At 40.6% G+C, this 23,135-nt stretch overlaps 1 protein-coding gene across 5 annotated transcripts in view; it reads right to left on the bottom strand.

Moving 5' to 3' along the window:
• The window catches only part of SMG1 (SMG1 nonsense mediated mRNA decay associated PI3K related kinase), an 86,148-nt gene that overhangs the window by 52,150 nt on the left and 10,863 nt on the right, over positions 1-23,135 (bottom strand). For 3 of the 5 annotated variants that reach the window (XM_019753032.3, XM_019753033.3, XM_074322957.2), the window contains exons 2-10: positions 10,844-11,007; positions 9,932-10,087; positions 8,055-8,191; positions 7,399-7,457; positions 6,273-6,486; positions 4,801-4,926; positions 4,323-4,395; positions 3,139-3,236; positions 1,599-1,772 (exon numbers count right to left, since the gene is read on the bottom strand). In XM_019753032.3, coding sequence (XP_019608591.3) covers positions 1,599-1,772; positions 3,139-3,236; positions 4,323-4,395; positions 4,801-4,926; positions 6,273-6,486; positions 7,399-7,457; positions 8,055-8,191; positions 9,932-10,087; positions 10,844-11,007 — 1,201 coding nt within the window. Of the gene's footprint in view, positions 1-1,598; positions 1,773-3,138; positions 3,237-4,322; positions 4,396-4,800; positions 4,927-6,272; positions 6,487-7,398; positions 7,458-8,054; positions 8,192-9,931; positions 10,088-10,843; positions 11,008-13,867; positions 13,926-23,135 lie in introns of all 5 variants that reach the window. The other 2 variants (XM_019753034.3, XM_074322956.2) reach the window with 1 other exon arrangement.

The raw sequence follows: 23,135 nt of genomic DNA, 5'->3' as shown, positions 1-23,135 counted from the left end.
TACTACTGTGAACGGGAACCTGCCACCTATTTCCGCTGTGCCCGCCTCCTGTGCCCCCAACGTCATTAAATGACTAAAGCTCAGTCTTTATAATCACGAAACACACCAGAACTTAGGACAGTAACAGTATTACCCAGCAAGGGGATGACCTGCCAGGACAATCACTTTCTGCAGTCTAGCACTTGGGCTTTTAGCAACCAGTATTTAAAACTAAATATTCAAGTCACCTTTCGCTTATGAAAGTTCAGACATGAATGGTCTCTTTTAAAAGAATTCTCTCATTCACGGCATATAATACCTATATGAGGATTATGGAAATCATATAATTTCCAACCAAAAACCTCACTAAACTATAATAAATAGTCAATATTAACATTCTAAATTTCTAATAAAAATAACTTGGGAAATAAAAGAGAACGGACACAAAGATATTTGTAAAATATTTGTGTAATATTGAACAATCACCACATAGTTCTTTTTAATATAAATATAAGTATGTATATGTATATATATACACACACACACACACACACATATATATATGTATGTATGTATAAAGGCCTAAAAGACCTCTCTGGCAAAAGTCTAAAAGACCTCATAAAAATACATTTAATATATAACTTTCCTGGAAAATGATTACATTCCTTTCATTTCACATTTGAGTTAACTGCCTTTATTCCAACCCTGGCACAGTTATCAAACCACCACCTCTGAGATAATAAAAATGAAATAAAGATACTCAACCATTTTGATCAGGTTTAAAACATCAACCTGCTGTTCTTAATTATCATCAAGATGTGCCATTTCTGCTCAAATATACAATTTACTTACCAAGAATTACATATGTAATTAATGCCCTACTTTATCTACTAATGTGTTCAACAAAAGTAAATGCTCATGAAAGCTCCAGTTTTGTCCTGACAGCAAAACTGTAATCATTTAGATGAAATCTTTTATGACTGCATCACACACGTTTCTCCTCTCATTCAGGCAGTCTAATGATGAGCGTTCATCTCTCGTGTGTGTTACACTGAACCACTCCCCAGACTGTAACACAGTGCGGCTGATGTCGGAGGCTGCAAAGTGCAGCAATCAAGCTACCTCTTATAATTGGTCTCCGATTACTACACACTTTAAGTCCTTATATCTTTATGTTCCTTAATGTCAGGCTATCCAGTTGGTTCATTCTGTCATGCTCACAGAAAACTACTTTTTGAGGCTTTCTCTACAGTGTGTTATTCTTAATAGGTTAAAAAACTAAAAGGAGACTCAATAATTTAATAGCAAAATAATAATTATTAAAAAACAAAAGGATAAGATGTTTAATGTGTTTGAAAACAAGAATAAACTGATCCGTGAAGGATCTCCCAAGAGAAAAGTTCATAGATACTTTAAAATTCAGACTGGACTTTTTTTCATGGGGGAAAAGGGAGAAATAAGATGGAATATAGTAGGATTCTCAACTTTTAAGAAAGTAGTCCAGCTCCATTCATGCTAAACAAATGAAGGGTTACTAACAGTGTATCATGTAAAGAGAAGCTCTTACAAACCAAAACAATTTATTTTGGAATGATACTTAAACTCCTGAAGACACTTACGTCTGTGACATATGCCTCGGTAATTGGAGGCCCCCGGATGGGGCTGAAGCGCTCCCCGATGCTCCTCACCACGGTGCTGAACACCCGGAGAAGGGCCGCCAGCTTCGGTAACGACACTGACGGAGGAGGCACGTCTTCGTCCACCGACTCCCCAGAGGCCACGTGGCTGAGGTCCTAAATGGGAATTCACAGCATTCTTACGTAAGTCGGATACTGTTCAGTTTAACTTTATAATAGACTTTACTATTTGTAGTGAGGAATTTGGGCCTATGAGAAAAGGAAATGAATCTAAATGTAAAAGTGGGTTTTACTTCTCTAATGAACCCGATATTAACCTCAGTAGTTTAAGGAAATGTCCCCTTGTACCAACTCAGATAGGTACTGGGAAACAATTCTAGTACGTATACTATAGTTACATGTACTTATAAATGGAGCTAGAAACCCTGCAAGGCCTGAATTGGTTTTTGCTAAAATCTCATTCCAGGTAATCTTGGAGCCACTCAACATAACAATAAATACTCCACACAAACATCAGGCACATAAAGGGCTGGGGGGGGGGGGGTTAAAAATTGTAAGATGTGGTTTACAGATTTATAATCTAGTTGCAGAAATAAGACATACTCAAAAAGGGAAAGACAAGCAAAAATCGAGATACTAGAAACAATAGATACCTACATATAAGTAAATGCCAAAATAACGGGAGAGAATTAGATCTATGGATACCAAGGGGAAGAGTCCCTACAAACTAGAACAGATGGCTTCAGAGAGGCAGGTCAGCTTTAAAGGTGGGCTAGAAACAAAGACCTTCCAAGTGTGAGGGCAAAGAAACGTGGTGGAAGCAGAATATCCCTGGCTCTCCTCCGAAAGGGCGCCAACAGGCTGCTAAAAGCAGTGAGTTCCTGTGGGCTAGAGGTAGCCAAGGTATAAAGAAGGAATGAAGCTGAATCTTTATGGAAGCCTTGAACACCTAATAAGAATCACGGCAGGAGAGAAACACAAAAGGCTTTTAGACAGGAGATGGCACGTTTCAGCCATGACCACGGGGCCAAAAACCAGTAATAGAGGCTTCAGCAGCACCCTAAAAGCTGCCCCATGAACTGTACAGCTGTTAACAGTTGGCAGAAACCCAGTCCTGTCTTCCAAAGCATGACCCAAGGTCCCCAATACATGTAGGAGGAAAGTCTGTATGGGCTTTTATGCAATAACAATTCACCTTGCTTTTTAAAACACCTTTGGTAACAAAAAATAAGAGTGAACTACAGAAAATGTCTTCGAACTACCAGCTACCAAGATTATTTCAAGCTTTACAAAATTAGTTGCAGAAATAAGATGTACTCAATGTTTCTTTCGCTCTTTCTTGGTAATTCTACTGGCAACTTAAAAACACCTACAAAAAATTAAAATACTGCAATGCTCTTGTAATTTCTGCTTCAGTGCCAGGTGGTCTATTTTAAAATAAATCTAGCACTATGTAAGATTTTTGTTTTGTTTTGTCTTGAACTGAAATTTTAGGGAATAACTTAGCTTTCTATATACTCACCTCAGCATATGCCTCCATATCCTCTAGAAACTGACCAAGAAGAGTGGTAGAAAATGCAAGATCAGCTACCCAAAATGGCTCCAGACTCTGCAACCACCCTATGAATCAGAGAAGAAATTTTGAACAAGTAGAAAAAAGAAAAAATCCAAATTAAAAATATAGTTAAGAGCCTAGATTTAAAAGGCATCTGGTTTTCAAGCTGCCGATTCTTACAATATGCCTGTACCATCAAACTAAGACTAACCGTTAAACATGCCGACCATGGTTAACCGACAGCTCTTTTATTTATTATTATTTTTTTAGGAGGGCATAGCTCACAGTTGCCCATGTGGGGATTGAACCGGCAACCTTGGTGCCACGAGCACCACGCTCTAACCAACTGGGCTAACCAGCCACTCCCCGGCAACTCTTTTAATGCTGCCAAAATGGAGGTTTTCAGAAATTAAAATATGTATCTCATGTCCTTATTTTTTAGCAAGCTTAATATCCACATTGTCACTATACACATCGCTCAGACTAAAATGTCACAATCTACCAACCACCAGCCTGGTCATCTACTCCAGGGTCACACCCAGCCACCATAGGGATGTACTCGTCTCACCAGTGGAAATGACACAGAACGACTGTCACCGGTATACCTCATTTTCCGAAGTATAGTACACAAAATAAGCTACTAAGCGAAGCTACAGAATCTGGAACAAGCTAAAATGTCCAAATGAGTCGAGCTAATCATTCAGTTAATTAAAAAAAATCTTTTTTCTTTATCATTTATGACAATTCTCCAAATTAATCCATTTGTTCGTTTTTTTAATAATAATGATCACAAGTCACAAGTATCTAGGAAGAGCTCTTCCAGTCTACAATTCCAGGCACGACGGTCACGCCAAGACCTCCTAGCAGCACATGCCACAAATGACTCAGCTAAGCCTTCCAATTTCTCACTGGGACGGCACAATCTGTACTTGGACTGTTCCTATCTACTACAAAGTATAGTTTTCTTTTGAAAAGATAAATTTAGCTAATAAGTAATGTTCATTTATACTAACAAAAATATTTGTGGGAAAGTTATTTTTCCTGCATTATCAAGGAAATGCACTGGATTTCATTACGGACAGCTGGTCTTTGAGGGACCAGGGCTCCTTCCCCCAATTATCTACATGACTGCTACATGCCCGCCAACTTACCAGACACCTGCTGCGTGAGCGACGGTTTCTGAGTGTGATCTATGTGCCATCCAACTAAGATGTCGACTGTATCCTGGACGGAGGCAAAGAGAAGCGCACTGAGCATCTTAAGGTCTCAGTGCTATTCTACCTGCGGACCATCTGAGAGCAAGAGAACCTAGAAACAGCATAATGTTCTACCTACTTGCTATTATACTAACTTAGAAAAGGGCGGGCAGGGCACGAGTGTAACGGAACTTCGTTTATGACACTGATGAAATGATGTCTTTTTCTTTAACTATCTTACGGCATTAGTACCAGAAAATACAGATAGTATTTTTTAAAAAACAATATTGTTGCACCATTCAATCCTGGGCCCTCAAACATCACTGGTTATACTCAAAGGAGTATAACTTTGTTTTCTAAGTCCCCCAGTCCTCCTATATACAACCAACCCCTCACCCCATCATCTGAAAAGGGGAGGGGTCAGGAAACTCACCCTAAAATTGGTGCTGAAAATATGCGGGTAACATCGAGCAACCAAAAGAATGCACTTAACACATTTGCAAAGTAATTCTGGTGTATCCACATTTTCAAGAATAGACTGCAGGCTGGTCATTACAAGCTAAAAAATAAAAGTTACAAACTATAAACATTCAACAAAACAGGAGGAAAACAAACAAATTAGGTTCACTATTTAACAGCGACGATATCTATACCTGATTATGATATCCAAGAAAATAAATTCTATAGTTTTAGTTCAAAAAAGGTTGAAAACATTTCATTCCACTAAGACGTTAGGCTGAAAACAAGTAACGTTTTTCCTTGTTTAATGTCTGTTAACATTATTTCTAAGTAATACCTGTTTACATGATTCCTAAGTGTTCTCTTTAATACCATGGATGATTAAATTTCAAGTACAAAAACTAAGATAAGCTTAGGAACATTTCTGTAAAATACCACATTACTTTCCAATTCAAAACATAGAACAAATGTTGTAGTTTATGCTTTAAAATATTAGTACTTGCTTTAAGTTAGAATGGCCCCAACTCACGAATGACATGCACTCTCACATAACCACTATTAGATATATTTTTTAAATAAATATATGGCAAACCACTGATAGACTATTTTGTAGCTGTTAATAACCACTTTTTCCAAAAAGGAAATCTTTCCTTTACAAAAATATGTTACCAATATAGACGAAATGCTAGAATTAGAAAACTACTATTTTACAACAGTCGATGTTATAACCTACACAGACACAGAAAATAAATGAATGGATGCTAAAATCACTGAGTAAAATACTACTAAAAAACAGGATAGTCAGGTCTCATGGTATCATGCCCTGATTATTCACTAGGATATGAAAAATTTTTAAATAAACATTTGGGGAAATGTTCATAATATAAAAACAGAATGCAGGATAAGCCCAATTTGGTGTTACGCTGTTTAGTTACAGATAATTTTCTGAAATCTTTTCCAAATTTTTTTCATAACTTCTATAATCAAGGAAAAATGCATTTATTAAAAAGGCAGAATAGAATTAAGGAGGATTGACATTCATTTATACACAATTATTTTGTATCACTTGAGAAAGAATTTCTGACGTATTATCAAACCTAAAAAGGTCTAGAATGAGCTGTGATGTTTTTGTTTCCCTCAAAAAATGTGAAGTCCCCTCCTATCGGGCTCTCCTCATGGAGTTCCTGTTTCAAATCTGCAAGCGTTTCTAATACTGAGCAAGTTCAAAGGAAAGTTTCTAAAAAGCAAGAGAAAACCCTCACTTATTTTAAGCCTACCACTGACGTGCATTCTTCACTCAAATCCAGAAAGAGCATTTTACTTACACTCTCTGCACCATCAGTCGGTGCCTCTGCTCTAAGTCTCCTTTCTTCAAGCTCCCTTCCAAGGACGCGTGTTAAAAACACTTTTCTCCCCAACAACATCATCCATGCCCCCAATTCTTACCTGCATTACAGATGAAAAGGCTTTCTTTTCTCCCACAGTCTCTAGTGCTTTGTAGGTGGCACATAAGTAGAGTAGTTTAACTTCATCTTTTGCAGATGAGCTAAATTTGCTAAAAATCCATTTGAAGATCTTCTCAGCCTCGTAGCTCAGAGAAGCACAGAGAAGGCCAAGACAGCAAGCTCCCTCCTGCCTCAACTCCTGAAGCAATTTGCTGCTGCATTTATTTTAATGCAAACAAAACACAACACACAAAAAGCGTCAGCTTTCAAACATGACAAGAATGACACATCTTACAAAAGAATGTCTCAAATGATTTTTTACATTTCTAGTTAAACTACATAAAAGGTTGCAATTTTATTACTTTTAATATTCTCTATTCTCTCCAGCCTGCAGTGCCCAAAAGTACCTTTGTTATAGAGACTGGACTTTGTTTTATAGACTCAATTACTTACAAGCAGTGAAGTAAAGACCAAGAAATACTAAAATTCAGGCTTCAAATTCCATCTCAAGCTACATTAAATGATTCACAGAAAAGAGTACAAGTGATCAGATAAAACACACTATAAATAATTATGTATTATGTAATGTTCAGTATGTATGGTCTGTAAGAATAAGAAATTGTAATAGTTCAATATAATAAACTTAAAAGGACAACAATGCTGATTTAAGTATAACAGGTAATATATAAAATAAAACCATCAAAAAGCTGTAAGGTCCTTGACACCTTTGGAGAACCCCAGTAGCCGTAGATTCTAGATGGTCTGAATCCACTGCTGCCCAAAGGAGGAAGCTCCCTTGCACCTCTACTCTCTAAACAATTTCAACTCTAACTTACAAATGTTACTTCGCATTCATTCCTGCCTGCACGAAGGGTTTATGTCATTCTACAAGGCAATGCTCAATCAGTCAGTCATATTGACAATTTTTTTAAAAGGTATTCCCGTTCGAGGATTCCATTTGTATTCAATGGTAATTAATATATAAATATTTTAACACAGATAAAGGTGACAATAGAGCGCAGTGAAGATGTTCATAAATGATACCAATGAGTTTATCTTCTTGTTTTTTTTAATTTCTAAAAATTTATCTTAAAGTTTTTAAAATTTAACCATTATTAGTTACTTACCTTTCATTAAGCACATCATGTACTGCAGCCAAGATATTATCCAATTGTTTAACTAGCACCTTAAAAAAAAACACATTTGTAAAAACTTCAGATTCCTATACGGTTAAGAATAACATTGTGTACTTTTTTCTTGTGTTCCCCTCCAAATCATAATTGGACAACACCTTAATTTCTTACTATCCCCAGTCACCAATTAGCATTTATCAAGAGTGTTTTGCATGGATGAATTTCTTTCATAACCTTTCAGATTATGAAAGAAATTCATCCATACAAAACAGAACCATCCATGATCATCAATGAAAAAAAATAAACTCAAAAGTCTTGTTTAATTTATTCTGAAATGCATTTTGAAAAACACATATTCTGTCCTGGAACACAGGGGAAAAAAAATTCTGAGGCCCGCACAATAAACGTGTTAAAAGCACTTTGTTGCAGAAGGCAGAACGTGGATCCAACAGCGTTAGATAAGTTACACAACAGGGGTATTCACTTCTAGATCATCATCATACAGGCCACATTAGCCTAGAATAAGGGCCCCCTGTTAGTTTTCCGTAGAAGCAAAACTTTTCCTTTCTTAACCACCACTCCAGATAGCATTATCTAGTTTATTATGGAAGCACAAAAATGACCAACATTTCCAAACACACTACACTCACCAGTTTATTTTCTGGTTGCTGAATAAATTCCTTCAACTGCTTTACTGTAGCCAGTCTTCGGTCTCTGTCGTCTTCCCGGGTGATCCTCCGAAGAAGATTCGACAGTCGAGACTCATCAGAATAAGACATCGATCGCTCTGTGAATATAAACATTTTGTTCTCCGCTGAATACAAACAAGCATAGAGAAACCTACAGCCCAAATATTTTAAAGTGCATCAAAAATCATAGTCCACTGGACAATAAAAGCTCAATGAATGCAGGTCCCATCTCCCTTTTGGTCATCACTATAATACACCGAGCCCCAGCAAACTGCAGGGCACATAATAAGACCCCCTAGAAAAGACAAACCCAAGGAAACACCTCATTGCAGAGGACCAGGTGAGGGAGAAAAAAGGCTTAGAAATTATTTTCTTCAAATCTGTTCCTGTTTTCAACATCCAAGTAAACAGCATGGGTACAGGTAAAAGACTTCTATGGGTTGGGGATAAAATCACACTCAGGATCAAACAGACTATTTGCTTCTATTTCTCACCTAGGTATCGCGCTGGAGGGGAGCCACTTGTTCACATTACCATCCTTTTCCTGGAACAAGGTTTTGGTGAATCGAAATCATGTCTCATTACCACCTATACCACATAAAGGCGTGCTGCCACTAGGAAAGGGGCAGATCAGAACCTTCCTTCGTTTTTTAATGACAAGTACAAACAGGAATGCTCAAACAATGCTTGGCACTAAATAAAGATGCATTTAAGTACTAAGTTTTTCTTTTTCAATTTTCACCTGTGCTATTTATCATATTAACCACAACAAACCACATGTTATGTTAACAACAAACCACATCAAAGGGTCTGACACTTTCATTTCTCTCAAAGGCATGACAGGAAAATTGACAATAAAAGAAATTACAACATACGAGAAAAGGAATGGGAGTTTTTAAAATCCCTATCCCATCGAGTACTTCCGTAAGGATGGATGCTGAATAAACCATCAGGATATCAGACAAGAAATCTCGGCTCCCCCATTCTGCTACCAGCAAAATGCACAGCTCTGAGCCTGTAAGGAGGAGCTGGACTAAATTAGCCTGAGTCACTTTCTAGCTTCTCTCCAGTAAGTCTAAGACTTCAAACACTATTAAGAAATAGTAGAGCCTTTGACTTAGCATTCCACTTCTGAAAATGTATCCAAAAGCAATCATTTAAAAGCTGCATGCATAATGATACTCACCAAGATACATACACACACACACACACACACACACACACACACACGGAAAAAAGTCATAAACCAAATGTCCAGAGTGATTCCACACAATAAAGTGTATACATCAGAAATCCTCATTTCATGCTCAGCTTTACCAATAAAATACATTTCTCTTGTAGAACAGTGATCATTACCGCTAATCCTCTCAATTTTCAGAGCACTTCACTACACAGTGAGGCGTGTGTTCTGTGGCACAAAGTGGCACCAGTGTATTTGACTCAGAAAGGGTCCACTCCATCTCTCCATCTACATCCACACCCGCCACGGCCCTAGGTGGCGCAAGGATTTGCTATAGGAAGAGCCCACTAAACACTATACATTCTGTATCCACAATAATCAGGAAAATCCTTTCTTTAAACTCTCATCCAGTCTTCTAATCTTATTTTAAGAGAATTCTCTTCTAAAAAGTACTGAAACCTTTCCCATAGGAACTTACTCTAAAGAAACAGTTCACAGGAAAAGGAATGCAAAAAATTATCACCTGCGCGTTTTCCACCTCAGAGCAAACTAACCAAGGGACACAGGCACAAGCTGTTAGTAGCAGTGAGGCGTTGAGCAGAAGGAAGGCCCGTGTGCCCGGCCCCCGAGTGCCCGGCCCCCGAGTGCCCGGCCTTACCCTGGGATTTCCTCATGTCTTTGATGGCTAACGCACGACTGCCATGCTGAACACTGGTGAACTCAGGGCTGGTCACATTGTTAAGCCTCAGCTCTTGCCCCAACGACTTCCGACCATAAGTATTTTCCCCAGATCCTCCATTGACGCTGTAGCCACCTAGAAAGAGCGACATGCACGCGACATGAGCAGGGCTGTTTGCTCCACCCGGGGAACTCCTGACAGCTCCACCAGCCTCTGCTTCTCCCACCCTTCCCCGGAGCTGCCTGCTTGGAAATCATTTTGATTTCATTTTATTAGGTCGGTGCAAAAGTAACTGCAGGTTTTGCAAATATTTTTAACCTTTTAAACCGTGATTACTTTTGCACCAACCTAATAGCATCTTCAATTGGAAGATAAGAGAAATGAAAACTAAAAAATTAAGTCAGATTTTCACTTTAAACACCTTTTAGCAATCTAGAGGAGAGGTGGTAGTCGAGAGAGACTTCAACCTTAGTGATAACACTGTGTTTTTTGGGGGAGAAAGGGGCGCAAGGAAACTGCATTTATATAGTATATGTATGAAAAGAACATTTAAATTTTTAAAAATTAAGGGGATAAACTTACAAAGTTTCAAAAATAACACTGTATTTAATATATCTGTATCTATATCTATATCTTTTATTAATATTAATAAATATACAGATACACAGGTATTTTTTAACCACATAGCTCTAAGTCCTAGGTTTCTTTCTTCTGCACCATGGTGCCTTTTATAAACTGCTGTTGTCTTTGACATTTTATATATAAATATATTTATATTTGAACATATTAGAAGAAAGAGAGAGGTGGGGAAGGGAGAGGAGGGAAGGGAGGGATAGGTAGGTTACGAAACAAAGACAAAACATGCCTCTAGCAATAAGGAAACATATGTACCCTTTTCGTCATTCTGTATGTCAGCGTGGACTCTGGTATCATCGTGCCTTTGCCGAGACACCACAGTGGAATTTGAAGGTTGCAGTCCATAAGAGGAAGAGCCTCCCCTGTCTCTGGATGAAGAATATTTTAAATTATCTGGGTCGGCTGATGCACTATCAGTTCTGTAAAGAGAGAAGAGAATAAGGTTAGAACTTCAAATGAACATTTTTAACGGCTCAAATCATACATCTTTTTTTATACAAGCCTCTCTCTTCTCTCCCTTTTTGATTTTTTTAAATCATTACTATGACAAAGAAGCCTCTGGTGTCTGATAAGTCTCAACTGGGAAGGGACTGTCAGTGGATGAAATGCCGGCTTTTCGGCTCCTTCCACTACTATTCTGAAGATCCATTTAGAAACATGAGTAACCACCAGGATCAGCACGCCCAAGTCACCTCACTTTGCTCCAGACTCAACTGGCTTTAGCACTACAAGTCCCATCCATGTCCTAGGACCTCCCTCAGTCCTGGGCAAACGGGGACAGCTGGTCACCCTGGTCCAGGATTCTCTTCATGTGACTTGATAAAAGGAATAATGCTTCTTAAGCTCTCCTCCTCCCAAGAGAGGGTTAATCCGTGGAAAAATTAGTCTTAAAAATAAAAAAGACTGGCAACCGATGAAGCAGGGGCAATGTGTTACTAAATTATTTTTAAAGTACTGCCGCATGGCAATGTGGCATTCTCTCCCACTTGAAGTGATTACTTGGTGGGGAAAAAAAATTACAGAATGATGTCTGAAAGCAAGCTCAGTAGGCTATAAGGAAGAGCACATTCACTGCAGAGTAAGTTTATTTTAATAAACTGCAATACTGAAGACTAACGATTCCTTAACTATAAAGAATATTAAAATTCTAAAAAGTGAGGAAAATAAAAGATACCAGGAATCCAATAAAGCTGAATTTGATACTTACTGAAAACACTTTCTGAACCCATAATTATTTGGAAAAGTTAAGGACACTGGCAAAAGCAGAAACCAGTCGATTCCTCAGCCCCTGTGCCTCGCCCCCACGTGTGAAAAATGACTGCAGTGTTTGTAAATGTGTTTCACTTGGAGTTTACCATCCTTTCATTGCCCTCACCCACAAAAATACTAAACATGACACTTTGCATAGGTTCAATCAGTCAGCTACCCTGATCCGTGCCTACTGCGACCACTGTTAATATAGAATACAGATAATAGGTCCAATTAAACTTGGATACCTAAGTGGCACAAGTCTAAATGATTCCTGAAGGCTCTCAATTTGAAACTTGATAAAATTCCGTAACCCTGGCATACTAAAACAGCTAAGGCTCCATAATGGAGAACCTTCGAACATTCAGGGTTCACACGCTGGCAGACGAAGCTCAGTACTTCCAACATATGGAAAAATAAGAGTCTATGGAATTTCAAGAAAAACTGTATGAGGATATTTTCTAAGGACACTAAGTCTGTAAGCATTTAAATACCTTTAGCACTAAGTAGAGGGTGAGAACTTTTATAAACGAATGTGAAGACAATCCCCATGTATCTAAAAAGAGTACATTAAATGTTCACCTATAATAATTCATAACATACTATCAATTTCTGAAAGAGAACTGAAAAAATAAAAGAGAACGTATGAGCTTTTTTAACAGGTTTTGAACTCATCTGTACGTATCTTATCTAACAGAACCTGGAAAGAGTGAGCTGTTAAGAAATTAATGAATAAAATAATTCTGAAACACCAAGATAACTGAAGACCACCAATACTTAAATGTCTGAATTTCCTGTTTTCATTATGTTTCTCTATCACATATACTTCCCTTACAACTTGTATCATTTTCTGGTGGCACAGCAATGAACACAGGCAGTAGAGAATACAGGTTTAAAAAAAGATCTGGGCTCAAATCCCAGCTCCAGCACTGAAAAGGTGGGTGACTTTGCACAAGGTATTTAATCTCCAAGCCTCAGTCGTCTCTTGCATAAAATGGGGCTAATACCTATCTAACATGTAAGGTTGTTATCAGGCTTAAATAACATAATAAATTCTTAAGAAATACTTAGCTTACAGGTATTGAGCGTATGCTCAAGTGATACAACCATAATACTAGATAAACTCAAGGTTTCCAGTCTAACAAATACTGTGTAAGCAGTTCATGAACATCTGAAGACCATCAAAATAAGTTTTTATGCTCAATATATAGTGGCCAATTTTAAGTTCTTCACTGAGGAAATGAAGCAATCTACTGCTACCAACAAATCCATTTTGAACTAGGAAGTATTTGATTTCAAACTAAAGTGAAAAAAAAAAAACAAGAGCAACTTCCCAATTTGTTAGAAATACAGGTTTTAAAATTCCATGAATTACGACCACCACAATATTTCCCCCCCGAGAATTTGGGTTTTTCAGAACTATAACCAAAAAGTTCACAGGGCAGAACCACTGTCTCAGAACTGTCTAAAATCTCCCTAATTGCCACGTTCTTTTAATACAAACTGATTAAGACATTGCCAACCAGAATTCAAGTGATAGGTATTCTGAACCCAAAAGCACAAAACGGTTCAGCATTTACACGAAATCTCTATTTTGTAACATCTAGACAGCTTCGGTCTGAAAAAACAGTCACCATCCGGCTGTTGGCATAAACAGATCATCCCAGTGCAATAAACAGAAAACTGTTAAAGAACAGAAATGAACACTTAAAATGAGGCAATCAAAGGCACAAAAGAGAAAATGCAGACTTGAACTCAAGAGGCAGGCACAAATGCTAAGCTCGTTATAAGGGCTGAAAACGCTACCATCTGCCAGAATTAGTGTCTCAATTTAGTGATAAAAGAAAATGTATCGGTTAAGATTAAAAATCCTAGCAAGGATCCAAAAATACCTCCACAGCCCCTTTAATACTCTAAAAATATGGAGAGAGAGAGGGAAAAGAAAGAAATGCATAAATGTCCCCCAAACGATTAAACTGAAGTCAAAGCCTGATGTACATGCCACGAGAGGTAAGTTTCTAAAGCTCATACCTCAAAAATCGCATACTGTGTAATGTGGAGCCTTTGTGATGTTTTGCATCAAGTCAATCTGTAAGACAGTAGTTACAATATTAGTGAAGGCAGCGGGTTAAAACATTTGTTGTGCAAACATGAAGCAAATATCATTCATGGGTTCCGTGCTTCTAGTCCAACGAGGGCCCTCAAGGTCTCATGTGGAAACAAAAATGGAGATGGAAAGCCCCTCTGTGCCTTAGAGGCTAGAGAGGCGTAGGGTGGCAACCAAAAACTTTGTAGTACATAAAAGAATTGAAATGTTCACTGTAACATACAAATCACACGCAAATGTAGTTACCGCTCCTTTTAGTTACCTATTCTCAGAACACAGGAAATGCAGTAAATCTGAGCGGTCGGTCCTTCATTTTTGAGGGACCCAAATCCTCAGACCTCACATCAACAATCCACCACGTGTTAGGGGACAACATCTCCTGGCTAAATGCGGTCTTGTGGCCCAGTTCTTCTAAGACTTATAAAGAACAACAAAAGGAAAAGGAAGAAAAAACAAGAGCTACTCTGGAAGTCTGAAGTCAGGGAACCCCCATCAGGAAGCATTTCCATCACGCACCCCGAAATGACTTGATGCAAACACCACAGCCAGTGGGGCCACGGGACCGAGCATCATTTTGCTTCAGGTTGTTTTTCACGAGGCTTATTAAGGGACTGTGCTCTCATGGTGAGATCTAATTTGTAATGGGTATCAACCAGGAAATGAGATTTGCACTAAAGCCAATGAGGTGGAAACGCACTTTTTCTCTAAAGCAACGGTGCTCAAAGATAGTGTCACTTTCACAAAGCAGCTGCAGGATACGTTGAGTTTTTCACACTAACAGTTGACACCATTTGAAAATGATTTACATGTTTAGACTTAAACGCCAGCGTATTGCGGTGATGTCCTTACTCACCTGGATTCAGACAGGCTCCCGTGCGGAAGAAGAGAAAAGGGGAACTAGGGAGAACCTGGGGCCTTGTGGGCAGCTCTCTCTCATCAGAAACACTACTCTAAACTCAGTCCAGGGCTAAAACTTCATCAGGGAGGCTCTGGGACTTCATTACATGAAACTCTTCTCACAGAAGAAAACAGGGAGTTCAAATATGACAACACAGAATTGAACCATCATGCCCAAATTATGAGTTTACATCAGTTGTGCCTTATTAAAATGATAACCATTAATGTAATCTCGTAATGAAACGTCCTTAGCTACTGAAGTATTAAGTGTCTATACCAAAGCTTAATTACGTATTTATTGGTACTTTGTTACCAATTTTTAATCATTACTCAAACTCGCAACTAAATAGCCACCGTAGACTCAAAATATGAAAATACATTTAACGACCGTAAAATTATAGGAATTTCACCTTGCCCAAAGAGAGGCCTGGCCTTTGCCCTTGGCTTCTGGAAGGTAATCCCTAAACTCCGGGAATGTCATGCCTAATGAGAATGTTCTTGCTCACCAGGGGAAAGTGTAACTGTGTGATTTATGGTGGGGATTTGTGTCACATGGATCTCCTTGAGCTTCAGGCATGACCATATCCTGAGTTCTTGTGTGGGGAGCGGGACCAGAGACCCCGCATGACAGGGACAGTCAGTCCTTGAGCCCCAAGAAAAACTCTGGACACCAGGGCTGGGCGAGCTTCCAGGGCCGGTAACACTCACGTGTGCGTCACACATGTGCACCAGGAAAGGAACTCTGCTCACCCCCCCATGGGAGAGGACAACGGGCGTGCCCCACGTCTGAAACTTGCCCGGGCTCTGCCCCTATGCGCCTGTACCCCTGGCTGATTATAATCAATGTCCTTCAGCTGGAATACTGTAACCACGAGGTTAACAGCTTTCAATGCATTCTGTAAGTCCTTCCGGTGAATCATACAACCGAAAACTAGTCTTGGGGTCCCCCAAACTTGCAGCAGGCATCAGAAGTAAAGGTGTCTTAGGGATCATGCCATCTCTAATCTGCACCTATATTTACAATCATTGAATGCACACTAACCCAAAATTTAAGGTTGCAAACTGCTTTTTTAAAAACATCTTTAGCAAACATAATGAGAGCTGACTTTCAGTACAGACAGTTAAGTCCTCACTTAACGTCACCGACAGATTCTGCAACTCTAAGCGAAATGACATCTAACAAAATCAGTTTTACCTAATTGATATAAACAAGAGTTAAGATGCTATGGCATCGCATCAACATGCTCACAAAACGACATGATTCCAGGACCTGCTGTAGCTTATTTCCCTTCCAAGGAATCTCAAGCACCCTCTTACTGAGACCTCGAATCAAATTCACCAGAAGAGACAGACAAAGCAAGTAACTCTCGGCCGGCACTACCTCCAATTTTCACCTTTGCTCAGGTGCACAACCGTCCTCAGCGCACAGGCTGGAGAGCACAGCACGCCACGCAGTTCTGACTACACAAGGGCTCCGCGCTGCTGCCCTCGTTTCCCTGGCCCGTGTCTCCTTTCCTTTCTGCACGCCCTCCTTTTCCCAGCTCTCCCAGTGGATGACTTACAGGTCCTGCCTCACGACAAACACAGGCCATTCTACAGCCCTCTCAACAAGAGCTAAGAACTTCGAGCTCCTACCAAGTCTGGTGGACAACTCACCCAAGCCACTCACATACACTTCTTATCTCATTTCACCTTGAGCATAATCTCATCAGATGAGGTAACTCAGATTCCACAACTGACCTAGAGTTGCACAGCGTGTGTAAACGGCAGAGCAAGAACGTAAATTCAGCTCTAACTTTGCCCTACCACTCCACCACTACCTGCCAGCTTCTTGCCAGTAAATCCACAATTCACTCCACCTGCACGCACTGCCTTTCCTCCCCTCACCCACACACGATGGCACAGGAAACCCCGCGCCTACAGTAACGTCTGGCTTTGTCCACCCCACCTTCTCAGGGACGCCGTGGCTCCCTCTTCCTCCTGCTCATCTCATCATAACACATGAGCACTCAAGTCTTTCCTTTCAAAGAAAATCCAAATCTTAAGGCCCTTTCTCCTCCTAATCCTGCCTGGACTCTTCACAGCCACACCTCTTGGGGAACATTTGTCTTCCTCACTTTTCAACTCGCTGTGATCTGGGTTCCACAGTCAGCACTACACTGGAACTGTTCCTGCCAAACGAGGAAAGTCCACACCCGGCCACTTACCTGCCTCTGAAACCCCACACGCCCTTCCTTCCCAGTCCGACTTGCTCAAGGCCCCTGAGGACTTGCTTTTGCCAACTGTCTACTCACACTTTCTCAACAGCACGCTCAAGTGCTTTTACTAACTTTGGTTCCAGGGACTCGCTCTACTTTTTCCCAGCACAAGTTCTTTCTTCCTTCTTCACTTGCTTCCTTCACCAGCTTAGATTTCATGGTCTGTCATTCCAGCGACACTCTTGCCAATCCCCTTAACTTCCCTCACTATTTTTCCCACACAACGTGGCCAAACCCAATGCTGGATAAACCCAATCATCAGTTCTCCATCGCCATCGATAAAGCCCCACATTCCCAGGGCCTCCAGTGTTCATTTCCCATGTCTACACGCGTCATCCAGACCTCCGCCATTTTCTCCGCATTCCAGAACACTCTCCCAGCCACACCGACACGTGTTCTCTCTCTCTCTCACACACACACACTAGCCACCAAGAAAAAAAAGCTACCATAGCACATCTGCACCCAATTCTAGGCCTTGATGAGAATTCCATCTACTTCCATCTCTGAACTTCGCAAACACTCTTTCTTCTACTCTTTCCCACCCAAGTGAATCCTCTCCTAAAGAGGCAACATTTTCTAGTATCTCCCCTTTCAAAACACAAAAACACATTTAAAAACAGACAAACAAAAACGTCATCAATCCCACGTGTCCCTCCACCAAGCCGTGTGCCTTCCCCCTCTGCGGGGAAACGAAGAGCTGTCTCTACTCCCCTCTCCCACTTAGCTGGACTGGCTCCCCGCCCCGCACTGCTCCAACCTCTGCCCCGTCACTTGCAGCAGAACCAGCTCTGGCGTCCAGGTTGCGAAATCCTGTCAGGATACAGGTCAGGCCTCCTCACTCCTCTCAGCGGCATCACAGGGCTGCCTGCCGAGTAGGACTGAGCAGCTTGCGGCTGCACAGAGGTCCCTTGCAGAGGGATGAGGTGGGCTGAATGAATGGAATCCGCTTCTAAAAATTCCTACAACCACCCTGTGTGCTCAGATCCTGAGAATTTAGAGTGACTGGATTCTGCCCTGCCTTTGGCTTACGGGAGATCTCTCCTCTATTTCTTCCCACCTCTCTGGTTCTATTTTCTCAGGAGCCTCTGAAGACTTGCTCAGCCTCCTCTGCCAAATCACTCAAGCCTGGAGTTTCTCGGAGCCGCAGGCCCGCTCTTCATCTGCCCTGGTACTCTCTGTCTCCTTCCATCCCTGCCGGTGGCACTACTTATCACCTGTCTGCCACTGGACGGGCAAACCTCGGGCTCCATCACAGCTGTCTACTCGGAGGTCCTGTCCAATCTAACCAACTGCTTAAAAAATGGTCTGGGTTCTAAAGCTTCAAACATAACTGGCTTCTTTCCTCCCAGAAACTTCATTTTAATAAATGGTACCATCATCAGCTTTCTAATAAATGGCACTATTTGATCAGTGAGACATGTTTCCCCCCTCCAGTTCTCATCTTTATCCCATCTTTCTCCACACTGCAGTAAAATGAATTCTTATAAAGCACAGACGTGATGTCTTCCCACTGCCCTGACCATCCTATGTACCCCACTTCCCTTTTCAGCTCAGTCTTTACCCACCACCCCTTTCACACTCTACGCCCTGCTCTTTCAGGCCATGGAAAGAGCCCCTCTCAGCCCGTCTGCCTGGCACAGCCCTGGTCTTGTCCCGAGCCAAACCTAGCTTTCTCTTTACCCTTCAAGCTTCAGCTGTCCTTTGGGAAGTTTCTGGTTCCCCTGGAACTGGTAGGAGTCCCTACCACAGAACCTAATCGTCCCCTTAGCTCTGACACCATTGGAAAGACTCATGCAACCATGTTCTGCCAGGAGACTGTGACCATCAGAAAGGCAGGGAGGGGCCTGTCAGTTTTGCTCATCACTGTATCTCATTGTTTAGACGGCATATGACTGACTTGTTGGCTAAATGACTGCCGACCCTCCCAGGAGGCCTTGCTCTCGATCCTGGAATGCAGTCCCCAATACGAACTTGTCTTCAAGATTCAACCTGCAACCCACATTTCCTCTCCAAAATGTTTTATGAAAATCAACAATATTTTCTTGATCATTTATTACAAGAGCACTAAGAGTTAACAACTCCGAAAGGTGAAGTAAGACGGTTCCAATCCTCTAAGGATTTACAATCTAGAAAGAAAAGCACTGTAAGTCTGTGTAGTTCCCATTAGGAATGTAAACTGCTGGGATTTTCGGGGGAAAGCTCGTCACTGAGCTCCTTCTTCACAAGCTGGCAGCGCTCTGAAAGTGTGCGCCACACTGGCCTGGCTTCACTAGTCACCTACTGCCTTAAACCTGCTGACTTGCTCGAGATGCAAGCATTGAAGGGAGTGCTAACTTACACCACACACCTTTCACAGGGCGAAGAGGACAGACAGTGCCTGCAGCATGCAGGGGGGAAGGGAACTTAGACGATGGCTATTATCCCGGTTTAAATTAAGTAAAAAATGTGTCTTCTAAGTGAAGACTGCCATAACCAAAATTTAGTCTATGCATATGATCTGAGGAGTAACTCTTCTGAACACAAAAAAAGCCAAAAATAGAACGGGCTGGCTTCAGCATTACATTACATAAATTCTGAATCCACTTAATATACATTTTAAAAACCTTATTTATTTTTGTGCATCAAAGGACACTTTTAAGAGAGTGAAAAGACAACTTACAAAATCAGAGAAAACATTTGCAAGTCATCTATCTCATAAGAGTTTAGTATCCAAAATACATAAAGAACTCCTGTAACTCAACAAAAAGACAAACAATCCAATCTAAAAACGGCAAAAGCCTTGGGTGGAAAAGACGTGGCCAACAAGGAAGGAAAAGGCTCAGCACCACCAGCGACGAGGGAAATGCCAATCAAACCCACAGTAAGAAACCACGCCCACAGGACAGCCATGATTTCCTTTAGAAACGGAAAACAGTGTTGTGAGGAACCTTCATACACTACTGGTGAGAACTTTAGAAAACAGTTTGGAGGTTCCTCAAAAAGTTACACGTAGAATTACCACATGACCCAGCAAATCTACTCTTACATACTGAAAACAGGTGTTCAAACAAAAACATGTATGCAAATGTCACAACACAGTTCACAATAGCCAAAAAGCAGAAACCCAAATGTCCATCAAAGGATGGATGGATGGATGGATGGATGGACGGATGGACGGACGGACGGACGGACGGACAGACGGACAAAATGTGGTGTAGCTGTACAATGGAATAGTATTCAGCCATGAAAAGGAGTGCAGTCCTGATACCTGCTACTGCACAGATGACCCTTGGAAAGGTTATGCCAAGTAAGAGGCCAGACACAAAAGGCTGCATAGCGTACGGCTGCATTTATAGGAAATGCCACAACAGGCAGATCCACAGAGAAAGCAGACCTCTGGTTGCCGGGGGGCTGGCTGGGAGGACAGGAAAATGCAGAGTGACTGCTTACTGGGTACAGGGTTTCCGTTTGGAGCAACGCGAAGTTCTGGACCAGGCAGTGGTGATGGCTGCACAACGTCATGAATGCACTTAGTAACACTGGGTAGTAAAATAGTAAATTTCATGTTCCCTTTACAATTAAAAACACTTTACGATATTCTTGAAAAGACAAAATTACAGGGGAAAAAAGACCAGTGGATACCAAGGGGCTGGGATTAGAAGCTGACTACAAAGCAGCACAAGGAAACTTGGGGGGATGATGGAATTACTCTATAGCTTGATTGTGGTGGTCATGATTATACTACTGTACACATTTGTCAAAACTCAAAGAACTACACAGCATGTAAATTATACCTCAATAAACCTGACTTTAAAGGAAGTACATTTCTTTACAGTAAAGTCATAAAAGATAAGAGACTGTGGCGTATTTTTAATAATTCAGTACTGCACGTCTTGTATTGCCTACCATATTTAGCCATTCCAGCTTAAAGTCACCATGCATGCCACTGAACCTAAAACTGTGAGTGTCTGCATTCACTTAATCAGACCTAAAAAGAGCTGGAATTTACAGCTCCAAGAGGATTAACCTAGCCAGGGTACAGAAACAAAACAGTGCACCATACCAGTAACAGACAACTAACTGTTACTATACTAGTAATAAAAAGGTCTAAATTTTTAATGAAATAGAAAATTTTATTATTTATCAATGCCTGAGAAAAAACCTGGTAGTCTTGTAGCACTTAATATTTTTTTTAAAAAAAGAAATGCACTACAGTTCTCACTATTTTATTGCCTACCCATTTTGATACCTCTCAAAATTGTGGCTGAATTCTTATTAATTAACCACCGAGACAACACAAAAAATTTACAAAGTTAAGGCACTAAGGCTTGTAACATCAGAAAATCCTTAGCTAAGACAGAGACATGAAATCCACTGCTAATTTAAATATCTAAGTATTCTGAGGTTCTGTACCTCATCTGGCATAACTTCCTACTACGAATACTGGTAGTTATAGAATCTTGTGTGCTTTTAATGTCCAATACAAATGTGAATCCAGTGTTCAGTACTTAACAAAAATAATTTTATGCTAAATAATCGGTCACCTAAAGACTCCTGAATCTAAGGCACCGTGCTTATTTGACTCACTTTTTCCAGGCCTTTATTTTTAACCCAAGCTAGCTTACAGCCTTAAAAAGAAACCCTGCTTCAGCTCCCATCTGCATCGCGTATCTTCCCCTTTGTCAGCATGTCCTGGAAGTACTTAGTGACATCCCATTCAGCCTGGGAAATGGCCAAGATTGAAAGGAAATCTTTTACTCCATGACCTCCGTAGCGGAGGAAGAACAAAAAGACTGAAAGTCTACAAAGAAACATGTCCCACCCCTAGGCTCTTCAGTTGAAAGCCAAACAGCACGTTAGGACAGAGATCAAGAATCACTGAGAGCTGAACACTACAGGAACCCTAAAAGGAAGACTCCTGCAACCAGACTGGGGCTCTGTAATCAAGGAAAGGGCAGAGTGCTTTACTAATTAATATAAGAAATGGGTGCACCACCTTTAGAAAGTCTTGAAAACAGACAATGACTCGAGCTAACAGACGCAAGCGTATCCCCAAGGGGCTGACATGCCTGGGAGGTCCTCTAACTACTACATATTTTAAACCTTCTCTTTAAAACGAATCTTCAAAAACACTCTTGGTCTCCTGTAAAAATAAATGTACCATGTAATGGATAACGTCACTACTTTGTTACAGGTGAGACTGGTCAAGAAAACGGGGTTGCCAAAAATCACTCGCAACACATTACAACAAATGTCAGACCATTTAGACAGAGGTGCTTTTAAAGAAAACTAATACCAAGTCAGGCACTAACGACTACACTGCCACAACGGTAAGGCACACCCTACAAATCTGGGGCACCGTCAAGGTTTTGGGACGTCAAGAGAGCAATATTCTACCTGCATCCCTTAACATGCAACACACATTAAACGATGGGAAAGACACTTAACTGAATTCCATATTCTACACCAGTGATTCTCAACGAAGACAATATTAGTAGAAATATCTTTAGGGAATTCTCAAATTAAAATATGACCCCCATCCCAACCTTCTTAAAAGAGAAATATACCTTGAAAAGAAATCTAAAACACTCTGGTTCTATTTCTGACTTTACCAATGTATTTATACTAAGACAGCAAGTGGATTTTTAAATGGACTCTGATTCCTTTCAACATCCCCAACACTCTTACAGGATCTATCTCCTGAGGTAGGAGATACACTGTTAAACACCAAACTGGCAAAGAAACATACTATCCGTAATCAGGTAAAATATGTATGGTAAACCCTTCTACACTTAAGCACTGGGGTCTCTTTTGGGGGGGATCTTGAAACAGCCATTTCCTACTACTTAAACATAAAGAAATAAGAAGTTTTCATAGATAAATCTCAAAAGGTAGGGTTTCCTAAATCAAATAGTTGGGAAAGGGAGATACTTTTCAGAATAATCACACTATTCCAACTGAAAGAAAATGTATTAACAACTGCAGACAGCTGCTGCAGTTACTGAAACATACTAGTAAGCAGTGATGAGGGCCAGAAGCACTGCTTCCCTGGGCTTAT

The sequence above is a fragment of the Rhinolophus sinicus genome, chromosome 10 (genome assembly GCF_057876585.1).
Source record: "Rhinolophus sinicus isolate RSI-liver-muscle chromosome 10, RSI-T2T, whole genome shotgun sequence".
In the NCBI taxonomy this organism is placed as follows: Eukaryota; Metazoa; Chordata; class Mammalia; order Chiroptera; family Rhinolophidae; genus Rhinolophus; species Rhinolophus sinicus.
Note: the sequence above shows the minus strand (reverse complement) of the source record. Positions and strands in the feature narration are given on the sequence as shown.